Source organism: Mya arenaria, chromosome 8 (assembly GCF_026914265.1).
Source record: "Mya arenaria isolate MELC-2E11 chromosome 8, ASM2691426v1".
NCBI lineage: Eukaryota > Metazoa > Mollusca > Bivalvia > Myida > Myidae > Mya > Mya arenaria.
In genome coordinates, this window is record NC_069129.1 from 12,331,504 (window position 1) to 12,343,785 (window position 12,282).

At 39.0% G+C, this 12,282-nt stretch overlaps 1 protein-coding gene across 1 annotated transcript; it reads left to right on the forward strand.

Annotated features, from left to right (window-relative positions):
* Positions 1–5,645: 5,645 nt before the first annotated feature.
* Positions 5,646–11,677, forward strand: LOC128243985 (zinc finger MYM-type protein 1-like). Its single transcript, XM_052962003.1, has 5 exons — positions 5,646–5,807; positions 6,317–6,665; positions 7,064–7,310; positions 8,055–10,062; positions 11,537–11,677. The coding sequence occupies exons 1-5, from the start codon at positions 5,646–5,648 to the stop codon at positions 11,675–11,677; spliced, it is 2,907 nt and encodes a 968-aa protein (XP_052817963.1).
* The last annotated feature ends 605 nt before the right edge of the window (positions 11,678–12,282 follow it).

The window sequence follows — 12,282 nt, forward strand, 5'->3', positions numbered from 1 at the left end:
ATCTCAAAATCAATATGGGTCATCTTCTAGTCATGACCAACTAGCATACCAAGTATGAAATTCCTGGTTGCAAGCGTTCTCTAGTTATTGAGCGGAAACAGTTTCTTCACCTCAAGGTCACGGTGACCTTGACCATTGACCTACTGATCTCAAAATCAATAAGAGTCATCTACTAGTCATGAACAACTATGAAGTTCCTGGGTACAAGCTTTCTTTAGTTATTGAGCAGAAACCATTTTTAAGCTTAAGGTCACTGCCAACATAACATTTTTTACCTGAAGGTAACCTTGACCTTTTACCTTTTGATCTCAAAATCAATAGGAGTCATCTAATAGTCATGAACAACTAGCATACCAAGTATGAAGTTCCTGGACCCAAAGGATCTTTAGTTATTGAGTGGAAACCGTTTCTTCACCTCAAGGTCACGTTGACCCTGATCTTTTACCTAGTGACCCCAAATTCAATAGGGGTCATCTTCTAGTCATGACCAACTAGCATACCAAGTATGAAGTTCCTGGGTCTAAGAGTTCTATAGTTATTGGGCGGAAACGAAGTGTGACGTACTGACTGACTGACTGACAGACTGATGGACTGACTGACGGACAGGGCAAAAACAATATGTCTCCCCATGAATGGGGGGAGACATAAAGATATTACACGCAAATGATTTTTACATGGAAGGTCACCACGACCTTGACTATTGACCTTGTTACCCCCAAAACAATTGGGATCATCTAGACATCATGACCAACCTCACTTCAAAGTTTGGTGAACCTAGATCAAAGCATTCTCCTGATATTGCACGGAAATATTTTTTTACATTAGAGGTCACAGCGACGTTGACCTTTGACCTTGTGACCCCCCAAAATATAGGAGTTTTCTAAACCTCATGATCAACCTCCCTACCAAGTTTGGTGAACCTAGGTCAAACCATTCTCAAGATATTGAGCGGAAATGTTTTTTACATTGGGGGTCGCCGCGACCTTGACCTTTGACCTAGTGACCCCAAAAACAATAGGGATCTTCTACACCTCATGAACAACCTCCCTACCAAGTTTGGTGAACCTAGGTCAAACCGTTCTCAAGATTTTGAGCAGAAATGTTTTTTATATTGGGGGTCGCCGCGACCTTGACCTTTGACCTAGTGACCCCAAAAACAATAGGGATCCTCTACACCTCACGACCAACCTCCCTACCAAGTTTGGTGATCCTAAGTCATGCGGTTTTCCAGTTATCGATCGGAAACGAAGTGTGACATACGGACGGACTGACGGACTGACGGACTACCGGACTGACGGACAGGGCAAAAACAATATGTCTCCCCCAGAGAGGGGGAGACATAATAACAGTAAAGACGGTGGACTATATGCCGATGCTTTCAGCCAAACAGCTTATTGCAACTGTCAAGCATATACGTACATGAGGTCTTTGTTAATAAATATAACAAAAAAGTGTCAAATATGCTATGATTAACTATGGACGTTTTTGAAAGTTCAGCAAAATCCAATGGTTTTTCTTTGAATGACATCCCAATGACAGAACCAGATATAACAAATACTTTGTTTGGTCTCTGTTCTGGTATATGTCCATAGCCTTTGTCTACACCCATATGTCCAACGTGGATATTTGTCAACATAATCTGTCTAAAGGATTTCAGTACGACAATCCCATCACCTTGAAAGGAAATGTAAAAAGATATTTATATTAATTCTTTGATCGAATCCAACTTTATTCAACAAAGTATTCCTCAGACTGTTTTAGCATTATGGACTTGCTAAAACATGGACTTAACAGGTGTAACACAACCCATTATGGAATGGGACAGTTCGAATCTTCCAGAGGTGTGGAAAAAAAATTAAACAGCACATACATTTGATTTTTACGGGTCCATTAAAAGACAAGGATGTGGAAGCGCACATGAGCTATCTTTAACAATTCGATAGGAACAACAGGGTGTAGTGTCTACAATACTTGGTCTTTTACGAATGAAGAGAAGAAAAGCATCGCCATTCATTTTACTAAGTTCAAAGAATATGTGCAAAAACTGAATCCTATTTTTGCCAGATTCAAGTTAAACAATGAAGTACAAAGGAGACAAAAAAGGAATTGTAAACAATATTTTTATTAATTCTTTGATCGAATCAGACTTTTTTTAACAAAGTATCCATAGGACTGTTTTAGCATCATGGACTTTTCATGTGTACCACAACCCGTTATAGAATGGAACAATTCAAATCTTCCAGAGGCGTGGCAAAAATTTGAAAAGCATTTAAATTTGATTTTTATGGGTCCATTAAAAGACAAGGATGAGGAAGGGCACAGTAGCTATCTTTTACAATTCCATAAATTCTTTTATATATTTATCCCACTTCTGACTTGATATGGTATACCAGTGACCACTGTCACTGTTTCGCCGTGAGTCTCACAATTTTGCAATAAAATCACAGTCTCACACTGACTATTTAATTTCTCACGCATTTGAATTATAACAGAATTCACGCAAATAAATACAATAGTTTTATGAATAAATCGTTAAAAAACAAATGTTTATGTTTACATTGCGCACACAATTGGTTTGAATGGGCAGTAATCGTCTGCTTCTTAAATGATCTGGTTCAAGTCTGTTCAGAAAATCATACTTTAAAAGCTATTTATAAAGTGGTTTATATTTGCAAGACATTGGAGATGATACACATCTTGGGTCTGTTATTTGGCGGCAGTAGGAATACATCTGCAGAACGTTTCATCGGTTAATAGTCTCAATTCTTTGTAAGTTAGAACTAAAGCTTTCCAATGTATTGGCATTGGGAGAAATACGATTGGATCATACTGAACCAGAAGAGAAGTGGGAGAGCAAGAAGAAGATATAAGTAGACAGCATTCGATATCGGGAGTCCGGTAGTTTGAGACTCATTAGGTTCATATTACCAGATTTTGCGTCTAGGCAGTCTGTCTGCCAGACTCCTTAATTTCAAAACTAATGTACACAAATTTTATCTGAAGTTAAAAGCATCCGAAAGCTTGTAAGTACCGTAAATGACTGGGTATTAGACGCACTTTTTTCCCTCAGATTTTGATGCAAAAAATGCCTGCGTATAATACCCAGTAACAATTTTTTGAACTTTTTTTCTGAGGTCAATTTCAAGCCGAGAGTTTGTTTAGACTTATGTAGAAAGGGATGTTACTCGCGTCATATTGATCGAGTATATACGGGTTAAAACGGCAGTTGAAGATCGGGATACGGTATATCGTAAGACGTTTTTAATTTCAACAAAAATATTTTTTGACCGTAATTCACGTAAGAGTTCGGACACTCTAAATATTTGGACACCCATAATTATTTCCCAAAATAATTTATTTTGCGTACCTAATTTTCGGACACCCAAAGGACATCAATCATAACTTTCATAGTTACCAAGTTTCACAGACGAAGATTATTGATTTTTATCTTTACAATGCCTGGCTAGATTACCTAACCGTATACACCACTGTGACAATTTAATTAGTTACTACCCATCCTAAACGATTTATTGCCTGTTGAAAAGGAAGTGTGATATATTTATTTGAGGATTAAACAAACAACAAGGGCAATCAAGGGATTAAGAAAACATCGACATGACATGTTTGTAAAACGATCTGCCAATAAGCTTTCAAACTTGTACCACACTTATAGACTAAATGAAGCAATAATCGTACAGTTATACATTAATCCTGCATAGCAATGTCCATGCTCTCCACGAGATCCTCGTGGGTATAACTGTAAGTTGTGTGACGTCACACAGTGTGACTCTTTGATCTGAAGCCGATAGAATGTGTTTATTCAGTTCAGTGCATGTATAAAATGGTGTTTTAATTAACTTCATGAAGGATTTACACTTATAGGCGTAATAAATAAGTTTATGACCATTGATTACTACGGATAAAGTGGTAAAAAGCAAACATGAAGAAAAAAGGCAGGTTAAACAAACATGTAAATAAAATGTAAAAATGATAATTTTCTATGTATTCGGAGAGCGAAAAAAAGAATTAATTTATGGTGTCCGAACTCTTGTGAATTACGGTATTCAATATTATTTTGAATAATAAATTGAATTAAACAATAATCAAACTTACATATAAAAAAGCAAAGTTGGGCACTGTCAAAATATTTTTTGCATAACATAACTTTTCATTCTCGACAGTATGGTTTTAAAGATAACCATCGCCATTTTCACGAAAAAAATAATTTTTGTCACTGTCAACAAACATGGTGGCTGAAAATGCCGGACGATTTTGACATTTTTTCTATGCGTCTTTTAACCAAAAACATAGATTAAAAGTTTTTTTCTCGGATTTTTCACAGTTTTTTTTCCTGCGTCTAATACCCCCTATCGTCTTATACCCAGTCATTTACGGTATTCATTTTGCAACTTGTCGGTTTCAGCTTGCTCCGAAGTTATAGCAGAGCTTAATCAAAGCGGGACAAAAGCAAAGATGTGGTATAGAGTATTTAAAGCTGATGGTGTCAAGGCCAGTTCACGGGCTTTATCAAGGAAAAGGTCTGAAACATTTCTAAAAGGAGGATGGCAAAACAAGCCGCTGAAGACTTTGCAAACGCTTTTGCCGAAAACATGTGAAGGACAAGTATAATACAAGCTGATGGATACTTAAATTTGTTATATGACAGTGATTTTGGATTTATTTCCGTGTGTATTTGAGCATGCTTGTTTGTTGTGTGTTGTGGAATGGCCTATGTTGTATGTTTATGATGCGTAATTGTTACAGATGATGTTGCTCTAATGATAAAAATAAAACATTTTGTAAGCTACATTGTTACCGCCGCCCCCAATGGCAGCTGTATAGATGTTTATATTCTCGAGAAAGTTGAATCATGTGGTATATTACTAGACTGTATGTTCATGTGTACATAAATCATTAGCCTCATTTTGGATGCACAGCAGTGAAACTTTTCAGAGAAGTTTTACAAATTTATTTTAACAATATACCTTTTTATTCATTAGTAACTCCGCTATATTGTCAGTTATTCACTACGTCTATGTTTCTGTTCTCCTTATTTTCCATGTCCATGACGCGTTGATTTACCAAAGGATAATTTTTTATTCTTATCTACTGACGATATCTTGACCTACTTTTCTTGTTGTGACATTTGAGCTTCATTAAATTTATTTTATGTAATACGACAATGTCTTTTATCCTAATGATGGCAGGCGTTTTGATTATAGGCCATTCATTTACAAGACGCCTCTTCCTGGTGTGTCCAAAGTGGGCCGCCCAATATGAACATTGATTCCAGCGGATTGCAGGTTTTTTGGCACGGACAGCATGGAGCCACCATTGTACAACCCAATCATTCTAAATCCCTGTGGAGGGAACTACATATGGCTACTGACTTTGATGCTGCAATGACTTTTATAGATATCTGTAGCAACAACCTTTGCAATCCAATTGCTATTCCATCTTTAGTAGCTAATGCTATTATTTCTTTTGCACAGAATCTCATTATCTCTGTTATCTCATCAAAGATCGCAGGTAATTTTCATTGTACTGTTTGTGACAGAGATTATAGTTGTGCCAAAGAAGGGGAAACCAATTTTAAGGGACATGTTGCAATGAAATCTCATGTTGATAGAGCACCATCATTAAAAATGCAACCTAAATTGAACTTTTTATCCAAAGAGGACCCTATCATGTTTAAAGTTTCCCGGGCAGAGGTGTTGATGACAAACTTTAAAGTTGAACATAACCTGCCGATTGCGGATGCAGATAAGTGTGGACCTCTGTTTAAAAGCATGTCCCCAGATTCTGAAGTAGCAAAAAACCAGTGTGCCAAAACAAAAAACTTTTTTTATTTCAAAGGGAGCATTCAACCAGTTCAACAACTTCGCAAAATTCATTTAAAAAATAAATACTATGCATAAAAAAAAAGGAATATTGAGCATGGAAAAAGAAATGAATTTTATAAACATATAAAAGTATATGTATTGTGATTTAAATTGTTTATTTCTGCCTTGAGAGCGACTATGCTATTCGAGTAGTGAGTGGTGACAGTCTTAAAGTACAAGAGATATGATATATATATATCTCTTTGCCTATTTTTATTATTAATTTTTGTTTGCTGTCTACGACACAGCCTTTCTGTATCATTTATACTTCAATTTTGGTTGTCCTGCTTCTTAAAGGCATACTTCTTTATGGTGCTCATCCCTCTTTTTAACTTTGTTTATGGATTGAGGGATATATTACATAACACGCACATGTTCCCTTACTGTGCAGTGTTTTTTTATAGCATACATTACTTAATTTTTGCTATTTGCAGATGAGGCCGAAGCGGTCAGCTTCGTCAACTACGGCATCATGTTCGTCCTGCCATGCCTCGCCTGCTCCAATTAACAAGTCAGCCACAAGTACAAGTGGCAATCCGGTTGAGGTGCCCCCTCGAAAGAAATCCCGACCGCAGATTTCCCATCAGGTTGCCACAAGAAAAACCGTAGGTCACAGGCGGGCCAACACTACTGGTAGTGGTCAGTCCAGAGTTACCCATACAAATCACGAGGAGCACCTGGAAGGTAGTACACATGGGCAAATGGATCCTGAGGCACCTGCTATCCACCCCATACCACCCAACAATTTCGTGTCAATATCCCCGGATGACAGTGATGATTCTGGTAGTGATCTATCTTTCGAAGAAGATAGTACTTTGCAGGCGCGTAGCTGCCTTTACGCCAAGACGCCCGGGCGTGCACATTATTTTCACGAGTTTACTTTTATTGAATAAATAAAAGTATTTTTTTTTTAATAATTTAAACGAAAAAAGTGTGTAATACTTAAAGTAAAACGGCACATCAGGTCAATTACACGCCACTCTGGGTGACCCGGTCGATAACTGTGTCATACTATGACGTCACAACTAGTATGTCATCCACTACATATGAAAGTGACGTCAATATATTTTTAATATTTTATTAATTCATGGCGGTCGTCCTCGGGCTGTTGTAAAAAATGAAAAAAACAAAACCTATGACACTGGACAAAATGTTCAAGCGGATGTTTGAAACCGCGACAGCGACTGCGTGCCCAGAAGCAACCGGCACGGCACCTTCGGAGCATGCAAACAGCATGGACCTAGATCTATCTGCCACAGAATCTGACAGCACCAAACCTGGACAGGCTCAGCCAGTTAAGTCTACCCACAGTGGTCCTTCATATCCTGATATAGCTACTGCGGCAAGTGGAGAACTTGAAGCAAAGTGGAAATGGTCGATATTGAAAGACACATGGACTGACTGCCATATGTTCAACTTTCCCTCAAGGTAGGTTGTGTTGTCTTTTGAATGCAAAAAAATACAATTAAGTGACACGCAGATTTAAAAATCCCCAACTCAAGTAAAAATTTAAAATGCAAATTTCCAGTTTATTTTCAATTATACTTCATTGCAACATGGCATGCTTGTGTAAAACGTTGTTTAACATTTGAGCATACACAATTTCATTGAAGTGTTGTGGGTAAAAACCGAGAAATCTGCCTTTGAATTTATCACTCTAATTTGAGATTTTCCTAAGAAGCTTTATGAATACGCCCCCAGTCTGACAGACCTTTAAATCTCGATCACGTCGTCGATATTAGTTAAGTATGTAACATATATGTTTAGTCATGCTTTTTACCCTTAGCCGGGCGGCTACGAAAATTGTCGTCTGCTAAAAATATCGTCTACTTCAATTTTAAATATCGTCCGATTTTCTTCAAATTTGGTATACCCTTTTTCTAGTATTAAAAAAAACTTGGATCCAGATGAGATACTCGGCGTCTGGTCTGGATTCAAGCTGTTTGAGTAAGCATGAATAGTCGCGAATAGCAGGTACAGGGTTAGGTAAACAAAATAGTGTAGACCCTAGTTGCATTATATTTTAAACATTTATAGGTTATGGTAGTTGCATCAAAAAAGAGCTTTGGTAAATTTATAATACAATTTACCGGACACTTCTTGGTGAAAACTGTTCCTTGATAGAAGTCAGAACCAGGTCAACTAATACATCTTTTGTTTTCTCTTTTGTAGAAGCATCCATGGGAAAATGAGAAAGCTGTCATCAAGCTGGTTGACAGACCACCCCTGGCTCAGATACTCGATTTCTACAGATGCCTTATTCTGCGCCCCCTGTTTCGTATTTGGACGGAAAGATGCGAAGGAGAAAACTTTCATCAGTACACCAGTGAAGGATTGGTCCAACCTAGCCAAGTACGTCAAGAGGCACGAATTAGCAGAGTCAAACCATCACAATGTTACAGCTATGGCGGAACATTTTCTTGATATACAATCAGGTAAGATGGAACCCATCACAAGTTCTGTATCGGACAGTCACAGACGCCTAGTGGAGCAGAACCGCCATATTCTCAGGAAAATTATAGAAGTAATCGTCCTTTGTGGTAAGCAAAATATCGCTATCAGAGGTAATACAGAAGAACGAAGCAATTTTTTAGCCATACTGCATTCAAAGGCAGCAGATGACCCTATCCTAGCACAGCATCTAAATGTTCCAGAAAATCGTAGGGCAACATACACATCGCCCGACATACAGAATGAACTGATCTGTTTGTGTGCTGAGCAGATACAGATCGAAATTGTGCAGGCATGCAATGATGCAGTCTGTTTCGCTCTTATAGCCGATGAGTCGACCGACAAGTCAACAAAAGAACAGGTGTCCGTGTGTCTGCGATTTGTCCAACGTGGAAGCGGTTCCCAGCAATTTAGAGTCCGTGAAGATTTTCTTGGATTTGTTCAAGCAAGTAGAACAACTGGCGAGGTACTTGCAGAACTACTCTTGACCTCTCTTGAAAATCATGGAATCGAAGTAGATAAGATGCGGTCTCAGGCTTATGATGGTGCCGCAAATATGTCTGGAAAGCACAGGGGCGTACAGGCACGAATTCGTCAACGGGTGCCGTCTGCGCTGTATGTACACTGTAGAGCCCACTGCCTCAACCTAGCAGTTATGCATAGCAGCAAGGACCCATGCATAAGGTCAGTGATGACAACTGTGCAAGAGGTAGGGTTTGCATTTGATTATTCGGCCAAAAGACTAAACTTCTTTGTTGATGAACTTGCTGCTGACCAAGACGCACAGGAAAAGCTGAAGAAACGCACCAAACTGAGAACTCTGTGTGAAACTAGGTGGACTAGCCGAGCCGATGCCCTCTCAACGTTCAAGTCAGCATACAGCGTTGTTGTTCATGCCCTTGAACAGCTACAGGAGGATGGCGATGACAAGGCAGGCCAACACTTGGCGTCGATCATGAAGTTTGACTTCATAATCGGACTGGTCGTTGCTGAGCACGTTATGCAAAGTACAGTTCCGTTGTCTTATCTTCTTCAGGCAGTCGACTGCGATTTGCTTGAGGCAACGCGAGAAAGTCAAACCCTCATCCGCCAGTTTCAAAACGAAAGGGCAGACCCTAATGTCTGGGAAGCATTGTTTCAGAGCGCTAAAGATATTGCAGCAGAATTTGAGATTGAACCTTCAATGCCCCGTCTTGCTCAACGCCAACGAAACCGGGCAAACCCACCGGCCAATGATCCACAACAGTATTGGCAGCGAGCTCTCTACTTCCCTTTCTTGGACCATTTGTGTCAAGAACTTAGCGACAGATTGATTGTGGCCGAGGAAAGATTCCGTGCACAGTACTTGATTCCATCCAAGTTGAACCTTTGCACAGACGGAATGGTGGATCTCATTTTTGCGGGGTATTCGGTGGACCTACCTCAGGGAAACCAGTCATTCCATAACGAGGTTAGGCGGTGGAAGGCTAGATGGCAATTGATGGATGAAAATGACAAACCAAGCACATTGGGTGAAACTGTAGCATCAACCAATCCGGATCTTTACAAGGGAGTTTATACAGTACTCACCATTCTTCTGACCATGCCGGCATCATCTGCTACTGCTGAACGGAGCTTTAGCGTTATGCGCAGGGTGAAAACCTACCTGAGGTCGACGATGCGGACAGAGCGCATGACAGGACTTGCCCTGATGCACGTATATCGGGATGTTAACATTGACATTGACCAGGTAGTGTCTAAATTCGCTGGAAGCAAAAGCCGAAGGCTTGACTTTGTTTAATGAATGTGTTCACAAATAAATAAATCAGATGTGAAAAGAGAAATTTGTTTCAGTATTTTAAGGCAATAATACGTTTCCAAAATGCGTCAGATGTCACCATTTACATTCAACAGTTTCAAAAAATTCCGGGGGGGCATGCCCCCAGACCCCCCTAGCACTTCGGCGGCTTCGCCGCCTCAATGGGCGTCCACATTGATTTTGATCCAGCTACGCGCCTGCTTTGGATGGTCCGATAGCCCACCACGCCCAGGACATAATGGGAGGTAATGGCCTCCAATGAGCCTATTTCTACACCGATTGCCGTGCAAGTTAAAAAGTTCATCCAGAGGAAGATTATACAAAATGGATTTGTTGACTTTGCGCTGTTGTTGCCACTCCAACATGTGGACTCCAACAGCAAATTCACCTTACAATTCGATAGGTTTTCACAAGTCAGTCTTGTTCCTTCACATAGGCCGAAGAAGAACACATCTATCGAGATGTGGACTTCAGCTTTTCAATATCTGGCGGTCTTTCCTTGTGGTGGTCAGATATGGAAAAATAACTTAAATCTTACGGCATTTTATAATAAATGCCCTTATTTCAATTCAACCATGTGTTGTAATTATTTCCATACATAGTGAAACCAGGTTGTCCATTACTCCGGAAACAATAGAACATAAACATTTTTGCGCAAAATTACCATTTTTAAGAATCAGTGTAAACATTCCAGATCAGTAGACGCTTTATTTTTTTTAACAAGCATTCCCGTCACTCAATAAATTATGCAGCTTCCAGCAGACGCAAGAAATTTTATACAAGGTTATCAATCAAAAATAAAAAGGAAGAATTACTGAAATGTGCATTAATATGTAGCCCTTCATTAAGAATGACTCTGTGTATTTACAGAGGAGAACTGATTTATTATAATGAAAGTTATCAACCACTTCTGGTACACACGAGTGTGTTTTGGGACTGTTTCAAAATGTTCATGAACTGTCAAATATTGTATTAGACAGGTATTATCTGTCATCTGGACATGCTCTGCTGATATTCAAAGAATAAATAATTATTTTTTTCCCATTTTACTATTTTTTTGTTGGCAGACTAAGCAATACGATGTGGGAAAACAATCATTCAGGATGCACAGAGCTGCTATGATTGGACAAAACAATCTAGCATGAAAAATATGGCCGTCCAATTTGTTTCACAAACACACTTCAAAGAACAAGACACAATCAACTCGAGGAAAGTGCTGAAGCCTGTTAAGGGAACTATGAAAATACATGATTCATCATAATTATGGTAGTTCTCTATCAAGTTTGTTTAAATTGTGCCACTAGAGTAAATTTTTAATGTGCGACCAGTCTGATTTTGAGAAGCCCTGGTGAAAACCATTTTCTATTTTTCATTGCAAAAATACCTATCAACTTCTATATTTCAGGGAAATCAAGAGCACAGGGTCCTCCTCCAGTTCAGGTCCCTCCAGTTTGGGACCTGTCCAGTTGGGACACCTCCAGTTTGGATCCCTTCATTGGAACCCCTCCAGTTTAGGGACCCCTCCAGTTGGGACAACTCCAGTTGATGACACTCCAGTCGAGACCCCTCCAGTGTTGATGACCAGGTATATGCAAAGGCAGTGTTATTAGAACTGACTACCAGCCATGATAAGATTTAAGATTTATTCATGTCAATCTGGACTACCTCGCAAATATTGGCCAATGCAGAAAAATGTTCATATGTTGCTCTTAGATCAGGCCACACCAAATAAATAACTTTGTCATCAGATTTCCCGCACCTATTTCTTCAGAAAAGCAAAAAAAAATAATATTTTTTTAATCACTTGCGCCCGCACCATATAAAAAAATATAGTTATTTTCTTTACGAGCGTTAATTTGTTTAGTAGAATGTAGCCTTTTCCCTTATAACTGCGTTTTACGATCGTAACAATTATCAAAGCACCAGCTCAATCGTGCAGCCGCTCTATAATTAAAGTCAGTGAATGATATAGACCTGGATACAAGCGTCTAGATAATCGAGACTAAATTGACAGTTTCACTTCCTGATTCGTGAAAATTACGTCAACAAATGACAATTTTACCACCATTTAAATTTTGATTAAATTTTGGACAAATGTTTTTGTTTTAATTTAGCTCCCGCTAAAAGTAAGCGTATAATTTATATACTGGG

Excerpts from the sequence above, each read along its gene's own strand:
- LOC128243985 (XM_052962003.1), top strand. The coding sequence starts at position 5,646 with ATGCAACCTAAATTGAACTTTTTATCCAAAGAGGACCCTATCATGTTT. Across the intron at positions 7,311-8,054 it reads ATGTTCAACTTTCCCTCAAG|AAGCATCCATGGGAAAATGA; the intron begins GTAGGTTGTGTT and ends TCTCTTTTGTAG. Across the intron at positions 10,063-11,536 it reads TTAACATTGACATTGACCAG|GGAAATCAAGAGCACAGGGT; the intron begins GTAGTGTCTAAA and ends TCTATATTTCAG.